The sequence below is a fragment of the Thermothielavioides terrestris genome, chromosome 2 (assembly GCF_000226115.1).
Source record: "Thermothielavioides terrestris NRRL 8126 chromosome 2, complete sequence".
Classification (NCBI taxonomy): domain Eukaryota; kingdom Fungi; phylum Ascomycota; class Sordariomycetes; order Sordariales; family Chaetomiaceae; genus Thermothielavioides; species Thermothielavioides terrestris.
The window spans coordinates 5,422,879-5,450,183 of record NC_016458.1 but is presented as its reverse complement, the minus strand read 5'-3'; the positions used below and the strand labels follow the sequence as shown (position 1 = coordinate 5,450,183).

Below are 27,305 nucleotides of genomic sequence, written 5' to 3'. Positions count from 1 at the left end.
AAAAGCTGAGCATCTAGGATACCGTACACTGGCCCGCCGTTCCCCAGCGACGTGGCCGTAGTCAAATCACAGACACAGACACAACAAAACACTGAAACAACCGAACCTGGTGTTCCCCAACACCTCGTATCCACACGGACCGAACCAAAACCCAACCAACCAAGCCACATCCGATCGACGCCGCCGAGAACTAGGCCCACTGCTTTTTGGCAAAAAAGAAAACAGTTCCGCTAGCTACCGACCACCGCCAAGTCAGACCAAGCACCCAAACAGAACCCCGACGAGCAACTAATTCCCCTCCCCGCCCCCGCCGCTGGTGGCGCCCTTGAGCAGCATGCGCAAGCTGACCATCTCCCTCCGGAGGCGCGAGTTCTCCTTCTTGGCGCGCGCGGCCTCCTCGCTGGCGTCCTTGAGGCGCGCGACGAGCTCCTCCTTGTCCTCGCGGCCCTTGCCCTTGAGGGCCTTGACGATCTTGGCGAGCTCGGCGTTGAACTTCTCGTACAGCAGCTCGTTCTCCGCCGTCGCCTCCTTGTACAGCTGGTCGATCGCCCGGACCTTGGCCTCGGTGGCCCGGAGCGTGGCCTCCATGTCCTGCTGCATGAGCGCGTGGCGTTCCTGCAGCTCCTGCATCGCCCGCGGCACGCGCTCCTCCAGCGCCTTGACGGCCGCCGACAGTTTGCGGATGTCGCCCGTGGCCGAGCGCGGCAGCGCCGAGTTGACGCGCGCCATGTCCTCCGAGATGCGCGAGAGCTCCGACTTGAGCGACGCGTCCACCTCGTCCACCGCCATTTTCTCGGTCTGCAGGCGCTCGCGTAGCTTCTGCGTCGACTGCAGCCGTAGTTTCTGGCTGGACCCTGGCGGCTTGCCGGGGCTAGTGGATGGACGCGTGGGCGAGTCCAGTAACGGAGGCGCCGGAGTGCGCGGCGGCAGTTTGAGCGTCGGGATCTGAGAGATCGTCATGGTCCTAGCACGCGTTCTCTGTGGCGCCGGCTCCTCAATTGCAGTATTCTTCTCGTCCGGCGGCTGGAAAGGGTCGACGTTGTTTTCCTTCTGCCTGGGTGAGCGCAGGGGCGACAACTGGGGCTGGGGGCTGATCGGTATCTTCGAGGGTGATGGCGGACGAGGAACAGAGTTGAACTTTTCGGCCGTTTGCTGCTTGTTAATGCGCAGGGGCATGAGAGGCGGGTCGTCTTCCAGACTTGCTGCCTCCATGAGAGACTTCAGGTCCGAGAGTGAGCTCCGACGCTTCTTCTTGTGGGACTTGGGTTCGGCGGATTCGGCCACGTCGGGCTCGCCAATGGTCTCGAGCCGGTGGGAGCTCGTGGGCCGGTGACCGATATCATCGAAGGCACCTGCGACCGGCGGCCGGTCGCGGGACCCTGGCCGGCGAAGCCGGTTGGGTATTGAGTAGTTGACACCCATGTCTACCGATTTCGACCTGCTAGCTTTCGAGAAGCTCCCGCTGTCCCCGGCGCTAGGTGTCTTCCCGTGCTTGCTCAGCGTCCGCCACACGGAAGGCCGGTCCGCTTCCGTCTTGCTGTTCTGCCGCAAGAGCGTGTCGAATCCGAACTTTCGGCGGAGCGACGAGGTGTTGGATGTCATTGACCCCGTGACTGACTTCTGGCTACGGTTGCTGGCCGTAAACGAGTCGTAAGGAGAGCCCTTCAGCAGCAGACTGAGGGGATCTGTGGGTTCCGTCTTTTCGAAGATGCGGTCGCAGTCTTCGACAAGGCGGTCGAGAAGATTGATATAGTTCGACGCGCTGCCATCGTCGACCAGCAGCTCGGCAAAGGCCAGCGTCAATGCGCCTCTGTCACCGTCATTTCCACAGCCGTCGAGGAGGTCGGCAAGCAGTTTGATGAGCGCGGTGAAGGCCCGGCGATTCTGAGGAGCCATGTCGCTAAACAGGAATCGGACGAAGTCGGCAAAGTCACCCACAACCTTCTTGGAAGCCCGCACCTGGAGAGCCTCAAGGGCCTGCATGGACATCACCGGCCCGATCTGCTCGCGCCAGGCAATGCGGATAAACTTCTCAAACGCGGCGAAGATGACGTCGGTTCCCACGTCAGAAGCCGCATCGAGATCGAAGGGGAACTCGATGAGGCGATTGTAGAGGTCGTTCACAGCGAGCTCGTCGGCCATTGATCTGCTCAGCAACGTGCGGCCGATGAAGTAACCCTTGCGGGCTTGCATGTGGGCCACGTATCCGGTGAAGGTCTGCTCGAGCCGGACCAGAGGGTTCTCTGGCGGCTCTTCCTCGACGGTGAGGCGGGGTATGTCCCTGTCTTTTACCGACCCGGGAATCACCGTCACCTCTCTCTGGCTGTTGGAGCGGGTCCGCTTGTGTCTCGACCCGTTGATGCCGGCGCTGTCAACGGAGGCGGTGCTGGACGACGCAGTGCTCCCCACTAGTAGGTTGGAAAGCAACTTCACCGGCGAGGTGGAAAGGAAGGATCGTGTGCTCTTCTCGACCCTGGCCGTGATGTTGAGTGCGCGCAGAATCTTGGTGTAGTACGAGACCAAGGCAGGCACGAGCCGCCAGTTGGTGATGTTGAACTGGGAGCTGAGCAACTGCACGATTCTGCGCGAAAGAGTAGGGAGGAAATACTCCAGCGCAATCTCGTCGGTAAATTGCCTTCCGTTCAGGCCAAGGGTGTTCATCGATATCCTCTGCATGTCGCCGGTTCTGACCTCGACGACGATCTCGACGCCGTAGTGGCCGACAGGCGCTCCCTTGGTGCCTTTGTCGTTGTCCAAAACGACGCGAATAGGCGCCGGTTCCCTGCGACCCTCGATGAGCTGCTGGGCGCCCTCCTGAAAGACGGCAGCGTGCAGGCCGAGGTTGCTATCTGGCATCCTGACGGTGCGCAATGTCCACGTGGGATCTTCTCTCTCCTTCTCTGAAAATCGGCCCTCGACGCGTGCCCTGACGACTTCTTCACCCAATTTCGCCGCTCTTCCCTCGTACTGGTCTCGGAGCAAGAAGCACCTCGACGTGGCGGCTTTGCTGGGGAAGTATTCTCCAGTTTGTGCCCCTTTCATCTCCTGGGTGGAGGTCATCCAGATGAGTCGCCCATCGGAAGATTCGGTAAACCGAACGTCAGCCAGATTGTGCCAGCCGGTCAACACAAATTCCCAGCTCCCTGGTCCGCCAGCGACGTTTGTCATGGATGCGAGAAGCCCGGCAGGGGATGGCTTGTCAAGCTCGCGCAGAAAATCGCGGCCCGTGACGCCGGAATTCGCCTTCTTTTGAAGCATGACGATACAATCCGAAAAGAGGAGGAGAACGCCCGGCCGGTCCGGCGTCTCAGCGTTCTGCGAAACCGACACGTAGGGCGCGGCGAGCTCGACGTAGTCGGCAGCCAGGATCAGCCGACCCTGGGGCTCGAGGTCTTGCGGCCAGTGCTCCACCATCGAACGGAGACGGTTGGTGACGTGAGGCTTATCCGGAAGCGGATCATCCATGGAACAGATGTTTGTGATGATGTCCCTGGCGCGAAGGAGAAGCTGCAGCGCCGGATGCGTCATGGGGAGGCAGGCGAGGATCTGGTCGATGAACAAGCTGTACCGGGGTAGTCGTTGCACTGGCTCGATGAGGAGCGAGCGGATGGTCTGCTCTCCGGTCTGGACAACCCGCTGACGGAAACTTGATTGTTTGTCGAGGAACGAGTTGAGGAGCTGAGGGAAGTTCTGGCTCGCTCGGATGTAGTCCTGGTAGCAATCGGTGAACTTGGGGAACCACTCGATGAATACCTTGGCCAGTGCGAGAGCGCCGCTTGGATCCTTGGGCCTGTTGGAGCCCCCCGCTCTCATCGACGGGAACGGGAGCTCCATGTCCCTCAGCGCCTCTTCCTCGGTCTCGTCCATGACCCGCCGGAGCTCCCGCACAAAGGCCGAATTGATCTCGAGGATGCGGTCTGCAGACTTGGGAAACAGCTTCTCCAAGTCTTCTTCGGATGGGCTGATGCTGCTAGCGGGGCGCTCTTTCGCCTTCTGGCGGAAGTCGTTTGCAATGTTGTTGACGAGCTCGTTGAGCTTGAGCACGTAGCGTTCCTCCGTGTCGGCCAGTTCGCCCATCTTCATGCGCAGTTCCACTTTTTGGTTCTTGGAAAACGACTTGGTTCGGTTCAGCGAGGTGGGCCTCGAGGGTGCTCGCCGGAGTTTGGAGGTCGGCAGAAAGACGGGCTCTCCAAAGAGCTTGACGAAAGGGGCATACCCGCCATACTGCCGCAGGGTGGGATCCAGGACATCGTCCTCGTCCTCGAGCCCCTCCTCGAAATCCGCACTCTCCAACGGGACAATGGCACCTGGCGGCAAGACCAAGTCAAGATCGACGTTGTTCAGGTGTTGAGTCCGCAGGGCGTATTCCAGTATCTCGATGACGTCGGCCGTGTTCTCGGCCTGAACGGCGGCCTTGGCAAGGTCGGCCGCATGCTGCTCGCCAAAGAGGGCTGGTGCTGAGCCCGGGCGTCGCGCGCGGGTGACGGGATATTGGTTCTTGAGGTGGTTCTTGACGGCTTCGGGCAGCTCGGTGAAGTACTTGTACAGTCCGAAGGCCAGGCCTCTGCAGACCTCGTCGCCCTGGAACTCGCGCGGCAGGCGGGAGACGACGCTGTAGAAGGGGGAATTGGGCGACACGGTGAGGCGCGGAAAGGATTGGTAGCCGGCCGGACTGTAGACGTGGATCTGGATTCGGGAGCTGTTGAGGGTGTAGTTGGCGGTGGTGGAGGGGCCGTGGAAGATCAGAACGGGCAGATGTCCCAGCAGCGGGTCGCTGGCGTAGTAGAGAGTGACATGCTCTGGGGAGAGCGTCAGCTCCTCCGTGACGCGAACCATGGCCGCTTCAGTGGTCGGCCGTGCTCATTGCGAGGAAGGGAGAAAGGAGACCCAGATTCGCTGCAGCACCTGGCTGGGGGGAGGTGGCCGGGGGGTTTGGGTTGCGCAATCCGAATTTGTTGTGTTTGTTGAGAACGGCGGGGCAGAGAACGAGGGGCCTGGGAGGAGGCAGGACGAGACGGGGCGGTTCGGATAGGCGACGCTGTCGGCGCACGGGCTGGTACTACAAACTGTAGAACACGGAACCCCCAAACAGGTGGTGCGGCCGTGGCGCATTCGCGCGGAGCGATGCAGCGAGGTGGATGCTGGTGTGCCACAAGGTGTCGCGATGCGAGGAATCGGGGATCAGCGGCGGGCAGCTCGAGGTGCACGGCAGCTGCGACGACGCTTTTGCTGTTTGCGGCGGAATATAAACAAACACCCTTGCGCTTGATCCGTATTCCGTACTTTGTTCAATATATTAGGCAGACCGGGTGTGTAAACGCAGGTTGGAAAGCAACCCAGATAAAGGACTGTACATGGACAAGAAGAAGAAAGGCGAGGTTGCCAACGAGCGCAAGCTATCGATCTTCGTCGACCCGAAGCGAGGGCAACCGTGGGATCTGTGGGAAGTGGAAAGCGGGAAGTGGCAGCCAACAAGCACACACAGCCAAACAGTCCTGCGAGTGGGAAGTCGGGAACGGCGCTGCGAGGGTCGGGCAGCGATTGAGGCTGAGAGCCTCGGCGGTGAACCGCCCAAACAAACCACAAACCAGCGAGGGCCACGGGAAACGCGGGCCACGGCGATTGGGCGCAATGTAAACAAGGCCAGCCAATCGCATGGCCGCCGTCCCGCTGTGGGTCTTCCCCTCTTCCCACTTGCCAGTCGGAGCATTTCCAAAACGGCCAGAAATCTTACATCATCGCTGCATCCCAGATCGGCAAAACCAAAACATGAGCAAAAGGTGCCTCATTTTAGGGGTATTTGCGTATAGCATAATTTACAGGCGGTCCCAGTGAGTAATGATGGTCTCAGCCTCCAGGCTCGCCGAAATGTCGGTGGTAGCAGCCGCGTTGTGTCACCTTCGCCGCGAACAGAGAACTATTCCTTTTTCTCCGCCTTTTCACTTCCCCACGGCGCCGCGAACCGACCGCAATTGGCGACCGGTACGAAGCCACGTGGTGAGAGAGTCGTCGGCGGTCGAGAACGCGCGCTGGCGCAGAAAATGGACACCTTGCCGTCGAACTATTTCGTACTCCGTACTCCGCAAATCTCAGCCTCTACGGGTGAGGTCGGCATGGGAGCAGCTGCTGGTGCCCGCATTTCGTTAACTACTCTCCCAGCCTGAAGTTGGCTCTTTCACGGCTTGCACAAAACCTACACCAACCGTTCTGTGTCTCCTGTCCCGGGCTTGACGATGGCTGCCACGTCGCCTTCGAGCCCAGTGTTGACCTATTGTAGGAATGAACCCTGTCCGCAGAAGTGGACGCCGGATCACGAGACAGGACCTACAACGGCGTGGGTCTGACAGATATGTAAGGTATGTGCCAGCTGGCTGCGTTTGCTGAGCACCAGTTTGCTCTACGAGTTGTGAAAAAGCGGCCAGTTCATGATCGTTTCTGCCCCCGATGCCATCGCTGCTCAGGACGGTACCGCGCTGGTCGGGTGCCATCTCCCTGTCGTGCTACATATCCCTCGCAACTTCCACTATATATGATAGTTCAGCTTGGTAGGTCTTGTTGGTGCCATGGCACTCCTGTACAAATGCCCAAAACTCAGTTTTTCAGCAAGCGTGGAATTGTGGGAGGGTCATCAACCTGGGGATTTACTGGGTCATGACGAGCTCAAGGGCAACGCAGCGGGACTATTTAAGGGATGAAGGTGTTATTGAGCCCAAGGTATCTACCGAGCCGATACACTCAATACCAGCCAGGTATCTGGCTATCTGGCTACCATTCCCAAGACCTGCGAACGGTGATGTACCGGGTGTTGAAGCCCGAACCTATGCGCTATACCGCACTCTGATTTGTGTAAAAACTGACTGCATTGAATCCCCCGTCTGCGGCGATCAATGGCCCTCGCGAGCTCAATCGTCCTTCTTCTCGTCGTCGTTTCCCTTCTGCTCCTTCGAGGGCTGCTTCAGCTTCTTCTCCTTGGCAGCCTTCTCCGCAGCCTCAACAGCAAAGTCCCTCACGCTGATGTTGTTCTCGCGGAGCTCAGCCTGGATCTTGAGCAGCTCGGCGCGCTGCTTCTCTTTCTCCTTCTGACGGTCCCACGGGCCGACGCGGACGACCAAGCCGCGGACGTCCTCGGTACAGGCGCCCATCTTGGCGGCGGAGAGGGTGCCGATAGGCTTGGCCTCGGCCGCGGGCTTGGCCTGAGCCTGGGCCTGATCCTGGGGCTGCGAGCCGGAGGGGCCGTCCGCCTTCTGGTCGGCGGGCTTGTTAGTCGCCTTGGCCGGAGGGGGGTCGTTGGGGTCGAGAGTCCACGGGTTGAAGATGGGGTCGACGGTCCGCTGGCGGCGCGGACGGTAGCGCGCGGGACGACCAGCAAAAGGATCCGGATCCATGGTTGGTATCAGGAAACTGGCAATGCCGATCTCGAAAGAAACGTCTAGTTAGCTTGAAAAACTCCATTCACTTGTGTTGTCGCGCGCTTACCTTGAGGGAGGGTGTGTTGAAATATAAGGTAGTTGATCAAAGCCGTCGAGAAACAGCGCGTTGAAAAGAACAACGCATCAGCTTTGAAAAGAACAGCGCATCAGTATGGCAAAGACAATACTTAGGACTGAATATAAGCGTGATAATCAGCACTTACCCCAAGGGAATCTGTTTTGAGGGGTAGACACGTCACTTGCTGTCGACAATGACAGGGAGACCGTTGGGCTGAGAGTTCTGAGCGCTGGAGTGCGGGAGAACCATGAGGTGTGCCAGCCGGAAGGATATGATTTGCCGCCATCACACGTCGACCATTGCGGCAGCGCAGGCGGAAGGTAATACTGCAATGGGCATGGTACATATTCATCGCCCGCGGCAACGCCATATGTATCATCAAGCACGCAGGTGTCGGCGCCTGCCTTCCCGGAACATAAAGCGCGGACCTCCCAAGACGCAGAACATCACCTCCTCCAGGTGTAGACAGTAGACAACATCCTAGATGTCAGGTCCTGATAGCTCATGTGCAGGGGAATATCCCGTAGGGTGCGGATGGTGTACGCTTCCCTGTCAGGGGGAGCCGTGAAGAGGGGTGAAAGGGGCGAAAGGAGCGAAGAGGGACGCCAAAAAAGGCCTGCGTTGCTGCTCCAGAGACTCTTATCTACCTTGGATGCCATGTTCAAAGTCCACTCGGAAACTGGTAGATGTTTGTGTCAAGCACCTATGCCCCTGCAAAGCATTAGGGACTGGACTTCCTTGGACGAAGTTGTCCATGAACTCGGACACTTACGCCAAGCCAAACCCACAAGCTGCCAAAGCAGCCTACTGCCCTTTTCCCTCATGCATCACCTCCACCATTGGGCTCAATGGTCCCGGATTTCGACACCGGGTTCGCTTCCGTGGTATCTGGCGCCTGGTTTGGTCCAGATTCGTCCCCGCTTGCCTGTGGCTGACTTCGAGTGCTTTCCGGCTGAGGCGGCTTCTCCACGTCGTTGCCCTTGCTGTCCTGGGGTTTCGATCTAGCTGACATGCGGGCAGACATCTGGGGGAACAAGATTCCGGGCGAGAAGGAAGCCAAGAGAAGGCAAGGGATGAGGACCATGCTGTGTCGCACAACGTCAGCGAAGCTTAGACTAATGACAACCCCGACAGTCTTGGAAGCAACGTACAATCCCTCAAGCACAATGAAGCTCGGTTCATCCTGCATGATGGGGTTGCCCCAGCCACCAGCCATCTCCGCGATTCTGTTCTCAGGAGTCAGTGGGTGCCGTTTCAGGGGTCAAAGCTGACGGCTAGAGCATACCGATAGATGCAACGGATTAAGATACCACTGTACGCTCCTACCACGGCGTACGCAAACATCCTGAACTTCTTATCATGCCATAGAGCAACCGCCTCAGGATTGGCTTCGTCTGACTTGATCCTGCAGGGCTCAGGTTGGTCAGTCCCTGTCAGCCACTGGATCACCCGATCCGAGCAAAAGGAAGCAAGCACAGGCTCGTCGGACTCACCATTTCTTGACCCTGAAGAAGTAGTCCGTGGCCGACGACCCAAAAAATAACAGCACCACGACCTGCAGCACGATGCCCGCGATAATACATCGGTTCCCGCTCTGCACCAGCTGGAAGTTACTCAGCGCGGCGCTGGCGGCCAGAGACCCGCCGATAGCCTGCACGCACAAGCACGAGACGTCGAGCGGGACGAAGATGAAGGGGTACAGGTGCGGGCGGATGCGCGACAGGGCCGGGTTGAGCGAGAGGCAGACGTGCTTGAGAGTGAGGTAGATGGAGATGCAGACCAGGGTTGGCGCGAGAATGATGGCGACGATCTGGGTCTCGAACGCGTCCTTGTTCCACGGGTTGTCGGTGAGCGGGACGCGGGCGAGGTAGCCTGGCTGGGTTAGCTGGTTGTTTTTGGGTTATGATCCTGGTGTAAGACATCCTGGTGTAAGACATGTCTCTCCCCAGGGATATGTCATCCTACCCCTGAACCCACTCCGTCTTTCTCCGTCTCCCGTCTCGTGGAACTAGTTGCTGCCGACCAACGGTCGAGAGCACTGAGACCAAGACCACCCACCTGCAAGTTCCAGCGCGGTCCCGGCCGCAATAAACGCCATATAACTCCATGTCTTCGTCTTCACGCCCAAAATCAGCGTGACAACCATGGCCACCGCAAAACCAACCGCGAAAAAGATGTTGATCCCTCGGTTGGGATAATACCCGAGCGTCGTGGCTTGGACAGGACATGTGGGCGTGACCTCGGTACACGAGTAGTAGTAGTTGGCCAGCTGTGGGTTTTGCGCGTGCACCACGTCCGCCCCTCGGGGGGCCATCAACGAGTTGAGTCTTCCCATCATGGAGCCACGGGTCCAAGACTCCTGAGATCCTGTTGTGGCCGAGAGAAGGTTGTCTGCAGAGTTCCGCGGATTACACGAAAGTCGTGATCAATACCCCAGGATAGTCGTTTATCCAATGATCAAGAGCTCAGAGTAAGGGGCTCGATCCTTCGAGTCATGAAATGGCTCGCTGGCTGGGCACGGGAGCGTGGTCACCCTCGAGACACCAAGACAGCCGACGATGTCGGTTACCCATCTGGGCACCATCTCAGAACAACAACAAACCAAGCAGACCACACCCCCACCGAAATTCCCGCGGGGTCCAGGCCTCCCTTATATATGTAAGAGCCTCTAAGTAAGGTAGTTAACCCAAGCCCAAATGCAACGCAGCAACATGCCACCAGTCACCGGCACTAACAACACCACCACCCCTACACCACATACCGACAAGCACAGGCACGAAGGGGCAGCCATCCGCCAAGCGGCTACCGGCCTGATGGTTAAGCGACTGCAACCTCCAACCGACCACCGTTGAGCCGAAACTGCCGTGTAATGTACAGTACAGCACCAACACAGCCCACTGTCCATACACCACAATCCATATTTACATACTGCGGCTCGGAATACGTGCAGCCCGAAGCGGGCCAAGCACCCCGAAAAGGAACCCCAGGCCACCCTTCCCCAACCCCATCCATGCCAATGATGACAGCCAGACAGCCAGCCAGAACAGCCAGGGCAGGCCAGGGTGACATTTCCATCACATGCTGCGCCCCGCCGTTCACCTTTGCGGCCAGCGGACAGCCCGGGTCTGGTGTTGGAACGAGGGGCAGGGCTCTCGAAAGTTTGGGTTGGCTGCGTTGCGGATCCGTCGCGTCGAGTTGTCCCCACCCATCGCGAGGCTCTCGCGTTCCGATCCCGAATAGGCACACTCCCGGGGGCGGGGGTTTGGGTGACCACGATTGGTGAGGAACCCGAGTGGGAGGATGGAGGGCTAGCCATTTCTGGGTGGGGGGTAGACTTGGCGGTCGGGTAACAGTGCACAGAGATCCTGCGCAAGGGCGAACCTGCTGTGATAGGTAGGTAGGATGGATCATGGCGGGCCGGGATCATTGGCGGTGGGACGGGACAGGGAAGACAGGAAGACAAGCTGCATGTGCCGTGAAGGGGCTTCTCCAGGTTTCGGTTCTTCCAGAAACTGGCCTGATTTTTGGTCAACCTGCGGGGTCTGAGCTCGGGACAATGCGCGCTTACGGGCACGTGCAATCGGAGGGAACTGCGAGAGGTGTTGATGAATACAACGTTACGAGACACTGTATTGATGGCAGATGAAGCGGTGACCCGATGGGAGGCCAAGAACCGATGAGCGCTCGTCATCACTCCTTTCCACCAAGCCACCGGTAGACGACCGAAAAGTCGCGCCCTTTACACCTTTCGTCCGCCTCGGCAGTCGCGTACACCTCTGATGCCTTCTCAGCTAGAGGAAGCACCGCCCCTGCCTCCCTCGCCGCGAGCATAGCGAGTCGCAGGTCTTTGCGCATCAACCCGATGCCGAAACCTCCCTGGTAATCCCGGCCGGCGGGCGCGGTGTCGACGACGCCTGGCACCGGGTTGTTGATCTCGCTTGGCCAGCACCTCCCAGTGCTGACGTTGATGACGCTCGCAAGGACCTTAGGGTCTAGGCCCCACTTCACGCCGAGGTTCATGGCCTCAGCCGTCGCGATGTTCTCAATCGCGAGCAGGTAGTTGTTGGCCAGCTTGGCTGACAAGCCGGCCCCTTGCGGACCGCAGTGCAACACTCGCTTGCCCATCCGGAGAAGGATCGGCTCGATGCGGCTGACCAGACCCTCTGGTGCTCCGAGCATGAACGTCAACGTTCCAGCAGTCGCCCCAACGACGCCGCCCGACATGGGCGCGTCGACGAAGCTCCCCGCGCCGTTCGGGAGGGCAGAGGACACTGCAGCGGCAACCTCGCGCGACGAGGTCGGGTCAATAGTGGAGCAGTCGATGAAGAGCCGCGGTTTGCTGCGGCCGGAAGCCTCTCCAGTATCGCGACCGTCAAACGCCGACAGAATATCCGCGTACGCCGATTTGACGTGCTGCGGTTCCGGGAGGCAGGTAATCACCGTGTCCTAGGAGGCCAACTGATGGTCAGTCGAGGCTCCCAATCGCTTCTCTTCTCATCCAGAGTTTAAGGGGTTTGCTCGGCTGGGGTCCACGGGTTTCTCAGAGGATTGGCTTTTGTTGTACAACAATAATCACGGTAAAGGCCGGCACGCCGGCCCCAACTTAGAACGTCATAGATGGAAACAAACTCATCATAGAAGTCTGGACACAACAGGAGGTGGACGGTAAACGGGAGGCTGTACATACCGCCTCACGGGCTGCATCCCCAGCGCTGGAAGCCACAGTAGCAGCTGCACCGCCGGCTTGTTGCGTCTGCATCGTATGCACCAATTTGTCTGCCGCGGCTTTGTTGATGTCGAACACGCGGACGGTATCATTGGGCGGTAGCTTCGACTGGAGATTGCGCGCCATCTGAAACCCCTACTCGAACAAAAACACCGCCGGTCAGTTTCGAGGTCAAGGACGGAGGTGCAGAGTCAAATAAACCTACCATTTGGCCCAAGCCAATGAAAGCATAGCTGTCCAGTCTGCGGGACGTCGATGAGAACGCGCGGCGCTGCGCCCGCAGAGCGGGTTTCCATAGCCTCACGGTAGTCTTCATCTCGTGCGGTTTTTGCGATGCAGCCTCCTCGGTCGGTTCCCAGACGTTGCGTTGTCTCGGTGTTTAAGCCGGTCGAGGGGGGAGGACCAGCGGGGCAGCCGAGTCCCAAAGCCGGCCATTGCCGACTGAAGGCTGCCGCTCACTCGAAGCATGGCTGGGTCCTTGGGTCACAAGACCAACTAGGCCGTTGCAAGAGGGGGGATGGGGAGGAATTGGACACGGGAGCTCCCGCTCTTCTTTCCGTCGCGGAGCGTCTCAAGACATTATAAGCTCTCCATAGTTGGAAGCGGAATGCCTTTCGACAAAAAGATTCTTGGAGGAAGAGCTGCAGTCCCTGGGGAGAAAAAGATTTTGTGTGCGAAAGGAAATGAACCGTGATTGGACTTGGCCCAAGCGCCGATGCCGTTCCGATACTTGTCTCCGGAGCAACCCCAACCCTGCGATTCGGCTTCGCCGTGAATACCAGTAGCACCTGGGAAACCTGTTTGGAACCACGAGGCAGTCCGTATGCGCCCGAAGTACCCGCCTGAACGCCGTCCGCCTTGAAGTGAAAGTTGGAGACTGGAGGATACCATACATTACAAGGGGATCTGGTGACTACCCTGCCACGGCAACGCCCATCCCCGTACCCAAAACGACACCGTCCGTCCCCGGCCTTCCGTGATGTCCCCCGGTTCCAGCGCACCCGGCTCACCAACTGAAACCTCCCTTGAGCGAACGTGCTTCTCGCCTCCTATCCAGCTTCGACCATCTCTAAGGTATGTGTAGGAGTCGATAATGTGCCTCCAAGGGGGGTATGTGCATAAAACAAGGATCACTGAAGCATGTCCAAATGGCAAGAAAAAAAAAAAAAAAGGCCACCTCTGCCATCCCGAAATTCTTCTCCAACGACTTCAATTCAAAAGAGATTGGTGGGAAGCTGCGGAGAGTTGGAACTCCACAGCGCCGAACGCATAGTCGCTCAGCGCACCATCGTATAAACCACCACCATGCACGAGCGAAGCGGGTGATCCAGGAAATCAGAGAGCATTCATGACGTAGGGTCCAATCACGGGGAGCAATGCACTGCAAGACTGTTAGCACGGCACGGATACACGCAGCGGGCAGGAAATAAGGGGTCACTCACCCGAACGCCCCAACGGCGACGGTCGCCGTGAGGCCAAGATAGGCCCTCTTGCGGATCTTCTCCTTGCGGAGCTCGGCTTCTGTCTTCACCTTCTTGGTCTTGGGAGGCTCAACGGCGGCCTCCTCGCCCTCCTTGACGTCTTCATCCTGGGCAATCTCGTCCGCTTTCCGCTTGCCCTTGCTGCTGGCAGCAGCTGCAGACTCGTTGTCAGCCTTGACCGCAGCCTCAACCATGGCTTTGGCCTCGGCAACCATCTTGGCGGCGTCTTCGGAGGATGGGAGCTCGCCGAGGATGGGAACCTCGACCTCGACATTGGTGCGCTTGACTTCGTCACCTTCGGAGTCCACCTTGACGTCCTGGTCAACATGCACCTTGATCTTGGGCTCCTCCTCCACGGCCTGGAGCACCACAGCCGGCTCCTTCTCGATCGACTCGATCCTGACCTCGGTCTCGGCGGGCCCCTCAACCTTTGCCAACTTGGCCGTTGAGAGCGTCGACACTTGGGACTGGAAAGGGGTCTCTCCGTTCACCAACGTAGGAGACACGGAATCACTGGAACTGGGCGGAAGGCTGTCGGTGGCGACGGACGACTGCGACGAAGCGACCCTGCGCTTCCGCGGGCTCGCCACCGCGCGTTTGCTGCCGGTCGACTTGGTCGGGCTAACGGAGCGGCGGCTGCGCGACGCGCGCGAGGAAATCGGGGTTGGCGGAGCCAGAGCCGGCTGCCCGGAGAAGAACTTGGGGGGCGCCATGATCTTCTTGGGAGGTCCGCTGTCCGTGGTGGCATTGGGCAGGATGTCCGACGGGTCAAGGAGGGCACGGATCCAGGGCACAATCTTGTAGTCCTCAGCCAGCGCCAAAGCCTGCTCGGGCGGAATCCACACGTTCCCAGCCGTCTCCTCCGGGCTTGTAGACGAGAGTGACCTGATGTATTTGCGCTCCGCCTCCTCCTCCTCCTGCGTGGCGTATGGGAACGTGGCCTTGAACATGCCGGTGGCGGATACGAAGCCGTCCACGCTGCGTCGCATGAGGAAGTAGCTGGGAGGAGACGACTTGAAGATGCCCGAGGTGATCCCCTTTGGCAGTGGAACCCGCAGGTGCGCGTAATCGAACGCGCCCAGCGCCGACGGGTCCACTTCGCCGCCTGGAACAGCGGCAACCATGCGCGCCGTCAGTTGTGTCTGCCCAAGCCGGCGACGCGCGACCATTTCGCTGTCTGGTTGCGCAGGATTAGCAACGAACGGGTCGCGGGAGAAGACGGGGCTTCCTACAAGGCGGCACATCTTCCGTTAAGAGGTGGTTGTGGCGCTCGGGGAGATGTCTGGCCGGCGCCATTGTAATCGACGGTCAAGTGAACGGTTGGATACGCCCCGGAAACGGAGCTGAAGCGCGAGAGAATGGCGCGGGACGCGTCGGATGGCGCTGGAGCGGAGGCCGGGCCAGAGAAGAGCGCGACAAGCGAAATCTTTTGCGCGACGCTGCAGGGGCTTTCGGTCGCTGCGCCGTTGTCGCGGCGGCGTTTAACGTCAACGGCGGTAACCAAGATCAAGCACGTGAAAAAGAGATTAGCGCAATGGCAACGCTCGTATGAGCGAAAAATCAACGCCGTCGGAGCACAGCGGCGGCGCAGCGATATCGATACTGGTGATGCGATTGAATGTTAAGGCGCAATCTGCAATCTGTTCTGGGGAACGACGGCAGATTGGGAGAAAGAAGCCTGGGGTCCGGGGGTGAAGGACCATGGATTCTGCCCCCCCCAATGAGCTGGCTCAATAGGAACCAGGGAGTTAAGCTAACTCGCGCGACTCGGCCTGTGGGACCTGTGGGCGTGGTTGGGCGGGAATGGCACGGACCACAAGAGCGTGTGGGGCGCACCTTCGCTCCCCGCGATTGGACAGGACCGCGACAAGCTGGTCTTTCCGGGTTGGGGTTCCCACGCATCAAGGGACCACAGGGATCAGCCGCCGGCGCGCCGTGCCTTCCGTGGGGAGATGGAAGACCATCCGCTGGCGAATTAACAGAACAAACACGAGTGGAGGCTCTGCCGCTTCATCTTTCCCGCAGCCCGGAGAATGGTTGGGCACAGAGTGTTCAGCGGCGAGACGGCCAGATCTGGTTCAATACCGGTCAAATTCATGTCCATCCACGCATACACACACCTGGTTATCGCCGTCGTAACTGTCACTGATGTCAGACGACTGACACACCTTCCCCGGAAGCCTGTGTGGTCGCAATGGACCGTGTTGGGTACCCTCCGCTCGGCCAGCGGAGCAGCAGTTTGGCTGCCACGTCTGCTCACCACTCGCGGGTGCTCGCGGGTCCCAGAACCTGTGGGACAGGTATTCCCACTTTAGGACCACCCCGTTCAGGATGTTCAAGCCGCCCCTGAAGCTGCCCCTGAAATTGGTGGAGGCGGGCTGGCGTGGTGGCCCACGGTGACAGAAGTAGTGTATCCCAGGCACTCACCTCTCCGGAAAATCGGTCGTTCCGTTCCTGTTCAGCGGCGATGGGGCCTCGAAGGAGCGGTGAACAGTCAGAACGCCAGTGACCCCGCTGCTTTGATTGGACGATCTGATGGAACGGGAGATTCGAGGCAGCCAGGAACACCAAACGAACACAGCCATGATGGACCAGGAGAGAGACAACTCTCACTTTCGCCACAAAACAGCTGACAGCAGGACAACCAGTCAGCAAGCTGCCTTGCCCCTGCTGGTCGGCTGAGAATGCCGGCTGCCAGACGATTAGACTGTTAAACGCATAGTTAACCAGGAGGTTAACGCGGGCCAAGCGCCGCTGAAGTTCGCTTCAGTGTCGGCAGTTACACTGCGCGTTAACTACGTCCATGCAGCCGTTGACATCCTGCCGTCGGCCGCCCTGAATTAGGGAGCTAAAGTAGTTAGCAGTCATCGTCTGCATTAGCTGCGAAGACGAAGATAGGTTCGAGGAGGAGCGACGGTTCAGCCTCCAGGTCATTAGCGCGCTTGAAGCGGCAGAGCCCACCCAGTCATAGACGCGAAAGCACCGTCCCCTTGGCTGCAACAGCTGCTGTGTATGCTTAGTAGGCCCCCATGCACCGCTCTCGGGCGAACGTAGCGGCGGTGATGCGAAGGAGAAGCTGTTTACAAACTGTGTCGGCGTCGTTCCAGATGCTCAGCAGCCCAATGATGTTACGACCGGCCCGGCATTGAGACGAGGGCCCATCGCCAGCCAGCTAAGGTAGCACCCCACCAACGGCACAGCGCCTGGTTGGTCAACGGTAGGGGCTTGCCTGGGAGCCCCTCCATTGGACCCGCCCCTCATCAAGGATGGCCCAAATAAATAAGCTCCGACCCCATCGTCACCACGGAGCCTCAGCCCCTCCAACTTCGTGACAACAACGAGACGGCGATAGCCCGGTGATCGTGATACCAAGCTGCCCCGGCATTCCCATAAACCGACCACTTACAGCGGCAGTCCGAAGCTCCAGACCGTGACAATTGCCCACTGCTCACCATGACGGCCCACGACGACGAGCTGTTGCCTGAGAACACCTCGGGCTACAAGCTCTCTCAGCCCAAGCAGAGCTTGGCCGAGTACCAGAAGATGGGTAAGTCCCACAGGAAGATGCTAGCCAGCTGCACACTTTTTTTTCTGTCGATGGACCATGGTTGCAAAAGTTGGTCGGGACCAGGCCGCAGCAAGTGCTGCCATATCCGCCCCGTTGGTTTTGTGGACGAGCGGCCCTCATTAAACTTGACAACGCCCTGATCGTTCCTGGAAACCAAATTCATCGAAACCCCGAGGTTTGCTTTGATGGTAGTACTTCCCGCTTGCTTTGATGGCGATACTCCCCGCGTCACGCGCTAGAGCACCCAGAGCACGCGTGTATGGCCTATCTTGCCTGAGGCCTTCTTCGTCACTCATTTAACCACCGACTTCCACGCCTTCTTGCCCTTCCCTTCCCCTCTCGCGCTTCCAGTTACCCCGCGAAACCCACGACGCGAAGCGACCTCACTTTCCTTTCCTTTTCAATCTTGTTCCAACGTCGCTCGTTCGGGGTCTCGGCCACTCCTTTCCCTTCACAGACAATCGATCCGGTATCGACGTGGGCGCCAGAATGTCTTCGGGTCGCCGTATCACTTTCAAAGAGCCAGACATGGTGGCACTCCGCCGGGCGGATCGCCAGGCCACCGTCGGGGACGGTGTGATTGGCACCGCTGGCGAGGCCACCGTGGATGCTGGCGTGGCGCGTCGCCCGGTGCGATGCGGTTCTCCTTATCCCCGCAACTACCCTCTGGAAGACGAGTCGGAGCATCTGGGCAGCATTGTTCTGAAGCTTCAGAACTCGGTTTCTTCGATTCTCACCCTTGGTTGTCACCGAGCCGTGACTGACAGCGACTCTTCTGTAGACGAGGGTGACGAGTCGCTCCAGCGCTACAAGCAGTCGCTGGGCTTGGGCGGCGGAAAGGATTTGTCGGACCCCAACGATCCGCGCGTGTGCATCATTCAGTCGCTCACCATGGAGTCGCCCGGCCGTCCCCCGGTTGTGATCGATCTCACGGCTCCCGGCAGCCTCGACAATCTCAAGAAGAACCCGTTCAAGATTAAGGAGGGCGCCACCTTTACCATGAGTGCCCAGTTCAAGGTTCAGCACGAGATTCTCAGCGGTCTGCATTACGTTCAGGTCATCAAGCGGAAGGGCATCCGGATTCCCGGTGGCAAGACTGATGAGATGATTGTAAGCCCCTGTTGGTTTTACGCGATGCAAGCATGACACTAACGCATTTGACTTGCAGGGCAGCTACGCCCCCAACACCGACAAGCAGCCCGTTTACACCAAGAAATGTATGTCGAGTCCCTTCTCGTCTCACAAGTTTGAGCAGCTCCCGTTCAGGACTTAGCTAACACAAATTCACACACAGTCCAAGAGGAGACGGCGCCTTCGGGCTGGGCGGTCCGCGGCTCTTACTCTGTCAGTTCCAGCTTTGTGGACGACGACAAGAAGACCCACCTCCAGTTCGACTGGGCCTTTGAGATCGACAAGGACTGGTGATTTCGTCCACGACACTGTCGGCCAGGCATCGCAGATGCGAATGGAATGGCAGCTGCGCACGGGATATTCACAGTTTGCATGAAGGGACGTCGTCGTTTAGCGGCCTCCGTGGCACGAGACATGCAGGGATAAAAGAACATTCCGGAATGGCTTGCGGGTGGTTTTAGCAAGGCGGGTCAGCGGGTCTCGGTTTGTGGATTGCGACGTTGAGTTTCCGGAATGGACTTTGGTCCGCTTTTTTGCCTTCCGGAAGCCTTTAGTCTCCGGGGCAAGTACACCAGATGTTGTTTGCTTGATCAGCGGTTGGCTGGCTCGCTGACACGCTTGACGCTGGAGGGACGGACTTCGTCGCGGCCAAGTCGAGCGGGCGTTTGCTCAGTTGCGCTTAGATAGCACCGGAACGAACATGAAAAGGGAATTTCTAACCGGGCCTTGAGAACTTGATTGCAAAGATGGCAAAAGCCAAATTGGTATCTGCATCTAGAGTAGCCCTCGCTGGGACAGCGCAGACACGGAGACGTCCGTCCGTGTTTGAACCGGCTGCCCGGCTCCAGCGGTATACATTGATCACCACACACACAGGGAGCACGCAATCTAGCTGGGAGGCCCAGCACACTGCGACCGTCCTCCGCGACTCATCCACACCTCCCGGCCGACACCCTTCTTCTGCCGCTGCCCCTATAAGAAGTAATCCGGCAACGCTCCACCATCGGCCCCCTTCTCGCCGGGCCCGCCTCCGCCCATCTGACCGTCCTTGACCTGGTCATTCTCCGGCGCGGCGGCGAAGACGTTGAAGAAGCGCTCGCCCGTGTCGCTGACCTCGAGCACGCTGGCCATGTTGCCGCAGCGGTAGCAGTAGTTGGGGGCGCTCCACACGGTGCTCAGCCGGTCGTCGTACAGCACCTGGTAGCCCTCCTGGCAGAGCTGGTGGGCCCGCAGGATGTGGCTCATGCCGTTGACGGCGAGGAACTTCTTGACCACCTGCGCGCCGAAGGTGTAGCCGGCCCCGCGCGGCGAGAGCGAGAACTCGTCCCGCTCCGGGTCCGGGTCCGACCACACCAGGTCCGCCATCGGCCCCTCGTGCGGGATCTCCCGGAAGCGGTCGATGATTTTGATCTGGTCGATCGAGTGGATGGAGGGGGAGAGGCCTGGACAAAGGATTAGTTAATTAGGGTTAACTGGCAACGGGGAAACAAAAAGGACTAGCGGGTAGTTACCCCCGTGGACGCAAAAGATCTGGTCGTTGATGACCACGCTGAGCGTCAAAAAGTCGAACATGTCGGTGAAGTAGTGCCAGACGTTGGCGTTGCCGTACTTGCGCGAGCATTCCGTGTAGAAGCCGTAAGACTGCGTCACGCCCCGCGACTCGTGGTTCCCTCGGATCAAATGGACGCGGTTGGGGTATCTCAATTTCAAACACACAAGAAGGGAAATCGTCTCGACGCTGAACATGCCCCGGTCGACGTAGTCGCCTGTAGTTGTCGAGTCCGCGTGTCAGCGCGCCTACGTTCGGGCCGCCGGACGAGGTTGGGTGGACGAGGACGAGGGTCTGACTGACCGAGGAATAGATAGTTCGTGTCTGGACACCAGCCGCCAATCTTGAATATCTCAATCAGGTCGTAGAACTGGCCGTGGATGTCGCCAACAACGGTGACAGGGGCGCGCACGTGGACCACATTGCTCTCGCGCATCAAGAGCTCCTTGGTCTTGGCGCATATCGCTTCGATGACCGACTCGGCGAGGAGTTCCTTTTTGTAGAGGCGCGAGATGCACTCGTCGAGGTCCACGGAAGCTGGGGATGGCGCTGTCAGCGGCGGTGACCGGCGAGGTCGCCAGGCTAGGCGAGGCATGGCTGTCTTTCTTGCTCTTGGGGTTTCGGGAGGGGCGATTGAAGACAGCAATAGGTAGGTGAGGGGAGCGGGTTGCCGCCGGCGCTTTGGGCGGACAAGCTGTTACTCACAAGGGAGCCCCGGCATCTTCGCAGAAAAGAGGAGTTTCGGAAACGGAGGGGAAAAGGAAAGGGAGCGGGCTGCACAATCACGGAGAGCGATGGGAAGGGCTGCTTCGCCCGGCTCGAGCGATGTCAACGGTAGAGAGCGGGTCTATACGAAGCAACATATTCGGCGAGATTATGCATCACATCGAAGAGAGGCGGGAAGGAGAGCAACTTTTTAGTAACCTAGAGCATATACGTGGAGTGTAGGTGGTGGTGCTGTCGAGTTCAAGGTCGTGTGTGAGGAGGCATCGTTCATCCAGGGGGCTGCTGCTGTGCGCAGCGCAAAACGCGACAGCGAGGGGGTTTGGCACTGCCGTCATAAGCAGCTGGGCTGGATCGGAGTTTCCTCGGAGCAAAGGACCAGAGCCAATGTCAATGGAACGATAAGGCTGCTTCATCAGCAACAGCAGACTTATCGCACGTGCACTCGGCGCCCCACCTGGCACCCGTTGATTCAAAAGCAGAGCTTCTCCCACCCACCGTGCTCCCCGATTCTCTCCCACTTTCCAACGTTCTGCCGCCGCCATTGCACTGTGCTACTTGTTGCGTCAATCCGCTTGCGTGATTTCTGCTGGCTCCCTGAAGGAAAGCCAGATATACGACACCAAAGCAAAGGTTTGCGGTTGGGCTCGGTAGCCATCTTCTGTGGGATGGTCTTCCCAGTCTCCTTCTCACATTCATGAGGCTCGAGGCAACCGACCTGGTGTGATCCGGTTCTGCTCAGGATCCGGTTTCCTGTTCTCCTTCTCTTTCCTTCGATTTTCCGGGGCGCTTCCGGGGCGCTCAGTTCTGTCTTGCCTTGCACTTTGCTCTTGGCCTTGTCCGAGACGCTGTGGCTTTGGCCGGCATGCAGATGAGGGCTCATATTGCGAGCCATTCGCAGCTGTACGAAGGGGTCTTCGTCTCTGTCTCGGCTGCAACGCTCTCACCTATCATCTTGGCATATCCATCCTGCTGGCGTTGTGTTTCACGCCTCCTTCATGAAGCCTCGCCTCATCATGGGGAAATAGACATAACATGGATTCCTTGAATCGATTCTAAGTTCTACAACTCCCACTCCGTGGGCTGTCAGTTGTGCTGAGTTTAGGGCCCCTGAGGGTGTCCCGGTTTCTTGTTTTTGGCCGTCCAGGGACGGGCTGCTTGCTGGTCCCTCGATGCCATGTTGTGACTGCAGCATCATGAGCCCCAACTTGGGCACTTGAGGCTTCATTGAGTACGGAATGCATGTTCCCGAGGGAGGCCCTCACATCGCGGCTGTTGAGACGTCGATACTATGCTGCACTTAGAGGTACGGGGTCCCTCACGTGACCGGGCGAGCGAGCCAGGCTGTCAGCCCCGCGCAGGCGGCGACGGCCGGACAGCCAAACCTCTGAATTTTGGCAACCCAAGAAATGATCAGCCGGCCCCGAGCTGGCAGCCGCAACACCACCTCCGTCGGATCCACCCAACGCGCCTGCGCAAGGCTGAGAGAGCGCTCTGGACTGCATCTCGGGGCTCATGTGGCAGGGGGACAGCGTTTGCCCACTGGCCCAAAGGTGGAGGAATTCAGAGTCGCCAGATTGTCGCCGTGAGCCGTCGCCGTTTGGGGCCGTTTGGGGTCGCGCGCCTTGCCAATTGTTCGGCGCGGCCCCCCCATCCGGCCACCTCGCAAGGGCATTGTGCATTGGAGTGTGCATTGTGTGCATTGCAATAGCCATTGTCAACTACGCACTCGCACTCGTGCAACACGGCCCGGCGGACTTCCTATTGTCAGCGGTCTATTCAGATTGAACTGGACCATTCACTTCAGGAACTCGAGGTCGGGCCAGCCTCGTTTTCGGCCCAACTTAAGATCACCTCTTCTTTCAACTCTTCCTCCTCCGCTCGCTCGAATTCGATCGCAAGTACAGTCTACGGAGTACCTCTCACAGAACCATTCTGCACCTGGATCGTGATACTATCGCTTGGGCTTCCTTGCTAAGTGTTTGTTGGCTTCCCGTTGATCTTCCTTTTTTTCCTTTTCTCTTTTCGTTTTTAACGCTCTTCCGTTTCAACAGCTGCACCGGAGCTCAACACCTGCTCCGCCTCGTCAGCCCGTCATGGCGAACACAGCTCCTGGTCAGGCTCCTGCTGAGCAAGAGCCGCTCTGTTACAATTGCGGCGCCAAAGGGCATTGGGTGGTTGGTTGTCCGGAGCCTACTAGGGCTGTGCCTGCGTAAGTCTTCAGTTGTCCCCCGCCATCAATTCTCGCTTCGAAACCCCCACTTATACAACTCAGGGGCCTCCAACGACATCAATCTCAGCACCATAGAAACGGCAACTCCGAGCGAGGTGCCGCCTCGAAGGAGAAGAAAGGCCCTATCATCACACGGTACCCCCCGCCGGCTCCTCATCATCCTCCTCCTCCTCCACCACCACCGAGACATTATGACCAACAACAACTGCCGCCGACGCCGCCACCGACGGCGTTTTCTTCTGGTGTGCAGCCACCACCACCTCCATCCCAGGGCTATTCGCAGCCCGGATTTCCGCCAAATCCGTATGCTGGCAGTTACCCTCCGCCTCCTCCGCCAGCGCATCATGGTCATTACTCAGCCGTGCCACCTCCGCCGCCCCAGTATGGGCAGCAACTTCCCTATGGCCAGCCTCAGTACCCTGCATCATATCCACCGCCCGCAAGCTACTACCCCCCTGGTGCTTCCCCCTCTCCGGTCCCGCCTCCGGTTCCGCCGCCACTTTCGTATGCTCCAGGCACCTACCCACCGCAGCAGTATGGGCCATCGCCGCCTGGATCAACTCCGTTCCCACCTCCTTACCCAGCACCGCCTCCTCCCCCGCCTGGCAGTTACCAATACCCTCCGCAACACCCACCGCCATACGGCACGCCGGTCCCAGGCTTTCCTCCGTCACCGTGGCCCAAGTCGCAAAATAACCCACCTCCCTCGTCGTCCCTATCGGCAAATCAAACCCCACTGGGTACCCATCGCGGCCGACACCCGAAAAACCAAGGGTCGAGACGCTCCCATAACAATCGTGAGAAGAACCGCCCTGGACATGAGCGACATGGCAAGAACGGCGTTCGCAATGATCGGCAGGAACACCGGCCAAGCCGGGAAAACCAGCCAACAAAGGCCCCCAAGAATCGGGAACCGGCAGATGAGGGAGAAGACAATGGCGATGGCGAGTGGGATTTCACCTCGGAAGAGGACCTGCGCCGCGTGTTCCCGGAGGTCAAGACAAAGCCTGCCGATCCCGTTGGCATTCCTCTTCCCCCCCAGTACAACGACGACCCGACAATCCCCCCAGCGTACAATGCAACTTGTGTGAAATCTGAGTTCTTCCGTGAGGACAGCAAAGAGGAGTTCGCGCGGTCTATCCGGGATCATCCGTCTTGGGGTACTCTCCAGCACGACCCGGCCTTCAAACACTATCCCGGGATGGTGCTACGCCGCTTCCCCGAGTGCGCCCATGAGTATCCGGTCTATGAGCCTTCAGATCCGCCCCCTTGCTCCTCAGCCATCAGGATGCCCCCTCGGTATCGAATCGCCAGGCCTGGGCCTGGCTTAAAGGAGAGCTTGCCCGGTGTCACTGCAGTTGAAGACGAAAGAAACGGCCGGAATGGTCACGCCGAGCATGACTTTCAGCGATCTCACCGTCCTCGCGACGTTGGCCGGGATCACTATGACAGAGAAGATAGAGAGTCCCGCCGTCCCCGGAAGCGGTCCCTCGACACCAGTTCTGAGCACGACGAGAACGACAGAGATCCGAAACGAACTCGACGGTTTGAGCCTCGGAGGGAAATGCCACGTGACAATTACCATCGGCCAGATTCTCCCCCTCGGCGAAGCCCGTCCCCGAAGTTCGATCTCGGCGCCGATCCGTGGTCACCGCAGGCAGGAGAGAGCACTATGAGGGTTTCGAGCACTCGCCGGTATTCTGCTGCGCGGAATGCCGCCGGATCATCCCCTGCGCGGGAAGAGAGACCGGCCCATACTGATAGACGGCATGATAGTGGCTACCACAGCGGGCAGTCTCTCGAGAAGGCGACACCACGGCATCGCGACGGTGATCGAGATCGCTGGGCGTCCGACCGGCCGCAGCGACGCCGCAGGTCACCAACACGGAGCCGGAGCCGCACCGGGAGCCCCAGCCACGGCCGCAGCCGTGCCAGGAGCCGTGCCCGGAGCCGTTCCCGCAGCCCTGCTCGCGGCCGTGTTCGGAGTCGTTCCCGCAGCCCTGCGCGCGGCCGTGTTCGGAGTCGTTCCCGCAGCCCTGCGCGCGGCCGTGCCCGGAGCCATTCCCGCAGCCCTGCTCGCGGCCGTGCTCGCAGCCGTGCTGGCAACCGTGCCTCGTCCCATTCCAGGAGTGACCGCGACCGTAGCGAGTCGCCTCTGACGTTGCTCGAGGCACAGCTGCTGGGTCTCGTCGAGGTGTCCAGCGACTCAGAGCCTGAGCCAGCGCCAAAACCGGTCCCTAAGAAACCCATCAAGCGCGTCAAGGTGGCGGCAGCTTTCGGGTCAGTACATCTTGCCGAGACTGATCGCTTCGTGTCCGCTAACTGTTCACAGTCGCCGCTGGTGATCATGGTCTTTCCTCGGCAGCGTCTAATTCCAGTGCGTGGTATCACGAGTTTACGATGGATCCATTGCATTTTCGGTCTCAGCATGGCGTTTTTTGGCGTCATTTGCATGGCAGCACTAGACAAGCATTCTTGGGACAGGCTCTGGAGTCTTGCAGGTTGCTTCCCTTGCTGCGATCTCTCGGTTTTACAGGACGGGGGCATCATTCTTGTTGATATCACTGCGTGTATGCTTCATCAAAGGAGTTACTTGAAAGTGTTGTGTGTCTGAATGTGGTCATTCGTCTCGTTGCATCAATCGGTCTGACTTGCCTCTTGCCGAGTATAATAATCCTGCCGTCCTACAAGGCTTATGCTGGAGTTGTTCGGGGACTCAGGTAAGGGGGAAAACAGTTCTTTGTTCACCCTCAGCTGTGGCTGTCTGGATTGATGCTAAACAACCACTCTCCTCAGCTCTATCTTCAGACCTGTCACCGATACAACACAGTCCAGCGACAAAGCAAGAACAAGCACAAATACGGCCAGCAGCGTCCCCCGCCACCCCATTTAAAGTATCATGTCTCCGTCCCTACCGAACAACGGCGCCTCGTCTTGTCAACTCACTCCTCCGCCATTTCTCTAACCACACCCACAGTTACTCACACACAGCGATCTCACCTGGGCTCATCGCGCCGCAGTAAATACGTGGCGCACTGACGCTGACACTGACACTTCTTCCCAGGACCGGACACGCCACCACCATCACCAACCACCACCGCCACCTCAACCTCCCACGATTCACCTCCTAATCACCCAACCAAGGGCCTCCAGCCACCAGCCAGCCAACCCAACCAGCCATGCCCCTCCCAACAACGGCCCTCGCCCTCTCCAGCCTCCTCATGACCCCCAAGCCCCCGGTGCCGCCATACAACAGGCCGGTCGCCGCCGGCGAGCTGGGCATGACGGTCGAGGTCGAGATCATACAGGTGCGCGACCCCGCCAGCGGCCGGGCGCTCCGCACCGGCCGGGCGTATCCGTACTACCCGGTGCTGGAGCGGCGGGTGGAGGTTGTGGGTGGTGGTGGTGGTGGGGCGGCGGCGGGTACCGGTGGAAGTGGAAGTGAGGGTAGTAGTGGTGACGACGGCGGCTGGGCGGTGTCGACGAGCTGGCCGTCGTCGAGTGCGGCGAGCGTGTCGGGCAGCAGCTCGGTGGCTGGGTCAAGGTCGGGGTCGCGGTCGAGGTCGCGGTCGCGGTCGCGGTCGGGTGGTGAGTCTTCGGGCTCTAACGACAGCAAGTCAGAGCTGCGGCGGATGAAGAGCGCGCGGGGTGGGAAGCAGGTTGCGGGGAAGGAGGAGGAGGAGTTTGAGCGGCTTGGCGATGATGACGGGAGCAGCGTTTCGGCGCCGAGTCTGTCGTCGTCGGTCTCGTCGTCGAGGAGTAGCTGGTCTTTCGTTAGTGCCGGCGCCGGTGTCAATCGTGCCGCCGGCTCTGCTGCGCGGAGGAACGGTAAGTTCACGTCTCGGCCGCGTGAGAGGCCGAGTTACATGTCCCGAGCACTAGGCTCGGATGAGGCTTCCGGAAGGCAGGGCAAAGCGTAAGTTTTTGCTTCTGTAAGTGTCTTTCCTGTAAAGAGCCTCGACTTGAGGCGTGTGGCAACGGTGAGCAGGCCCTGCGTGCTTGTACCGCCTCACCGCTTACTTACCGCACTAGCGCCATTTATTCTAATTCACTACAGGTTTGTGATACCCCTTTCCTTTGTCTGTTTGAGGTAGAACTGCCTTGATATAAGAAGTCATCTTTAAACAACAGTTTCGCTGTGCCCCCCCCCCCCCCCCCCCTCCCCCACCCTGGATTTGCATTTGCCGATGTCAGTAAGCCGATTCAGTCTTCCGTACCCTCGGCGCCCTACCGAGCAAGACTGCTTAGATGGGCAGCAAAGTACTCGGTATGGACCAAAGCAATCGATTGACCTTGTGGAGAATGAGGAATGAGCGTCCAGGCCGCCCATTGTCGACGAGCGCCTCAAGAAGACCTCGAAAAAATGCGGTGACCTCTTTCAAGGCTCGCCATACTCCCTCGAAGAG

General features: G+C 59.1%; 9 protein-coding genes across 9 annotated transcripts; 3 read left to right on the top strand and 6 right to left on the bottom strand.

Moving 5' to 3' along the window:
* Window positions 1-58: 58 nt before the first annotated feature.
* On the bottom strand, window positions 59-4,980 carry THITE_2114372 (uncharacterized protein). The gene has a single exon (XM_003652626.1). The coding sequence runs from the start codon at window positions 4,834-4,836 to the stop codon at window positions 289-291; it is 4,548 nt and encodes a 1,515-aa protein (XP_003652674.1). The 5' UTR covers window positions 4,837-4,980; the 3' UTR covers window positions 59-288.
* A 1,622-nt stretch (window positions 4,981-6,602) lies between these two features.
* THITE_2114370 (uncharacterized protein) lies at window positions 6,603-7,785 on the bottom strand. The gene is made up of 3 exons (XM_003652625.1): window positions 7,634-7,785; window positions 7,477-7,557; window positions 6,603-7,415 (listed from the first exon to the last, which is right to left on the bottom strand). The coding sequence occupies exon 3, from the start codon at window positions 7,383-7,385 to the stop codon at window positions 6,903-6,905; it is 483 nt and encodes a 160-aa protein (XP_003652673.1). The 5' UTR covers window positions 7,386-7,415; window positions 7,477-7,557; window positions 7,634-7,785; the 3' UTR covers window positions 6,603-6,902.
* A 272-nt stretch (window positions 7,786-8,057) lies between these two features.
* Window positions 8,058-10,065, bottom strand: THITE_2114366 (uncharacterized protein). The gene is made up of 6 exons (XM_003652624.1): window positions 9,547-10,065; window positions 8,982-9,360; window positions 8,774-8,893; window positions 8,640-8,714; window positions 8,261-8,573; window positions 8,058-8,199 (listed from the first exon to the last, which is right to left on the bottom strand). The coding sequence occupies exons 1-5, from the start codon at window positions 9,821-9,823 to the stop codon at window positions 8,309-8,311; spliced, it is 1,116 nt and encodes a 371-aa protein (XP_003652672.1). The 5' UTR covers window positions 9,824-10,065; the 3' UTR covers window positions 8,058-8,199; window positions 8,261-8,308.
* Window positions 10,066-10,921: 856 nt separating this feature from the next.
* Window positions 10,922-12,657, bottom strand: THITE_2114362 (uncharacterized protein). Its single transcript, XM_003652623.1, has 4 exons — window positions 12,420-12,657; window positions 12,176-12,349; window positions 11,057-11,934; window positions 10,922-11,005 (listed from the first exon to the last, which is right to left on the bottom strand). Exons 1-3 carry the CDS (start codon window positions 12,528-12,530, stop codon window positions 11,179-11,181), a joined length of 1,041 nt encoding a protein of 346 aa, XP_003652671.1. The 5' UTR covers window positions 12,531-12,657; the 3' UTR covers window positions 10,922-11,005; window positions 11,057-11,178.
* A 672-nt stretch (window positions 12,658-13,329) lies between these two features.
* On the bottom strand, window positions 13,330-15,106 carry THITE_2114358 (uncharacterized protein). Its single transcript, XM_003652622.1, has 3 exons — window positions 14,928-15,106; window positions 13,657-14,872; window positions 13,330-13,595 (listed from the first exon to the last, which is right to left on the bottom strand). Exons 1-3 carry the CDS (start codon window positions 14,989-14,991, stop codon window positions 13,550-13,552), a joined length of 1,326 nt encoding a protein of 441 aa, XP_003652670.1. The 5' UTR covers window positions 14,992-15,106; the 3' UTR covers window positions 13,330-13,549.
* A 1,921-nt stretch (window positions 15,107-17,027) lies between these two features.
* Window positions 17,028-19,127, top strand: THITE_2150307 (uncharacterized protein). Its single transcript, XM_003652621.1, has 4 exons — window positions 17,028-17,242; window positions 18,045-18,373; window positions 18,432-18,480; window positions 18,558-19,127. Exons 1-4 carry the CDS (start codon window positions 17,149-17,151, stop codon window positions 18,686-18,688), a joined length of 603 nt encoding a protein of 200 aa, XP_003652669.1. The 5' UTR covers window positions 17,028-17,148; the 3' UTR covers window positions 18,689-19,127.
* THITE_2114350 (uncharacterized protein) lies at window positions 19,098-20,744 on the bottom strand. The gene is made up of 4 exons (XM_003652620.1): window positions 20,649-20,744; window positions 20,247-20,480; window positions 19,906-20,160; window positions 19,098-19,836 (listed from the first exon to the last, which is right to left on the bottom strand). Exons 1-4 carry the CDS (start codon window positions 20,662-20,664, stop codon window positions 19,367-19,369), a joined length of 975 nt encoding a protein of 324 aa, XP_003652668.1. The 5' UTR covers window positions 20,665-20,744; the 3' UTR covers window positions 19,098-19,366.
* A 2,018-nt stretch (window positions 20,745-22,762) lies between these two features.
* THITE_2150305 (uncharacterized protein) lies at window positions 22,763-25,512 on the top strand (the record flags this gene model as incomplete). The annotated part of the gene is made up of 3 exons (XM_003652619.1): window positions 22,763-22,843; window positions 22,967-25,179; window positions 25,232-25,512. The coding sequence occupies 3 exons, from the start codon at window positions 22,763-22,765 to the stop codon at window positions 25,242-25,244; spliced, it is 2,307 nt and encodes a 768-aa protein (XP_003652667.1). The 3' UTR covers window positions 25,245-25,512.
* A 566-nt stretch (window positions 25,513-26,078) lies between these two features.
* THITE_152172 (uncharacterized protein) lies at window positions 26,079-26,819 on the top strand (the record flags this gene model as incomplete). Its single annotated transcript, XM_003652618.1, has 1 exon — window positions 26,079-26,819. The coding sequence occupies one exon, from the start codon at window positions 26,079-26,081 to the stop codon at window positions 26,817-26,819; it is 741 nt and encodes a 246-aa protein (XP_003652666.1).
* Window positions 26,820-27,305: the final 486 nt, after the last annotated feature.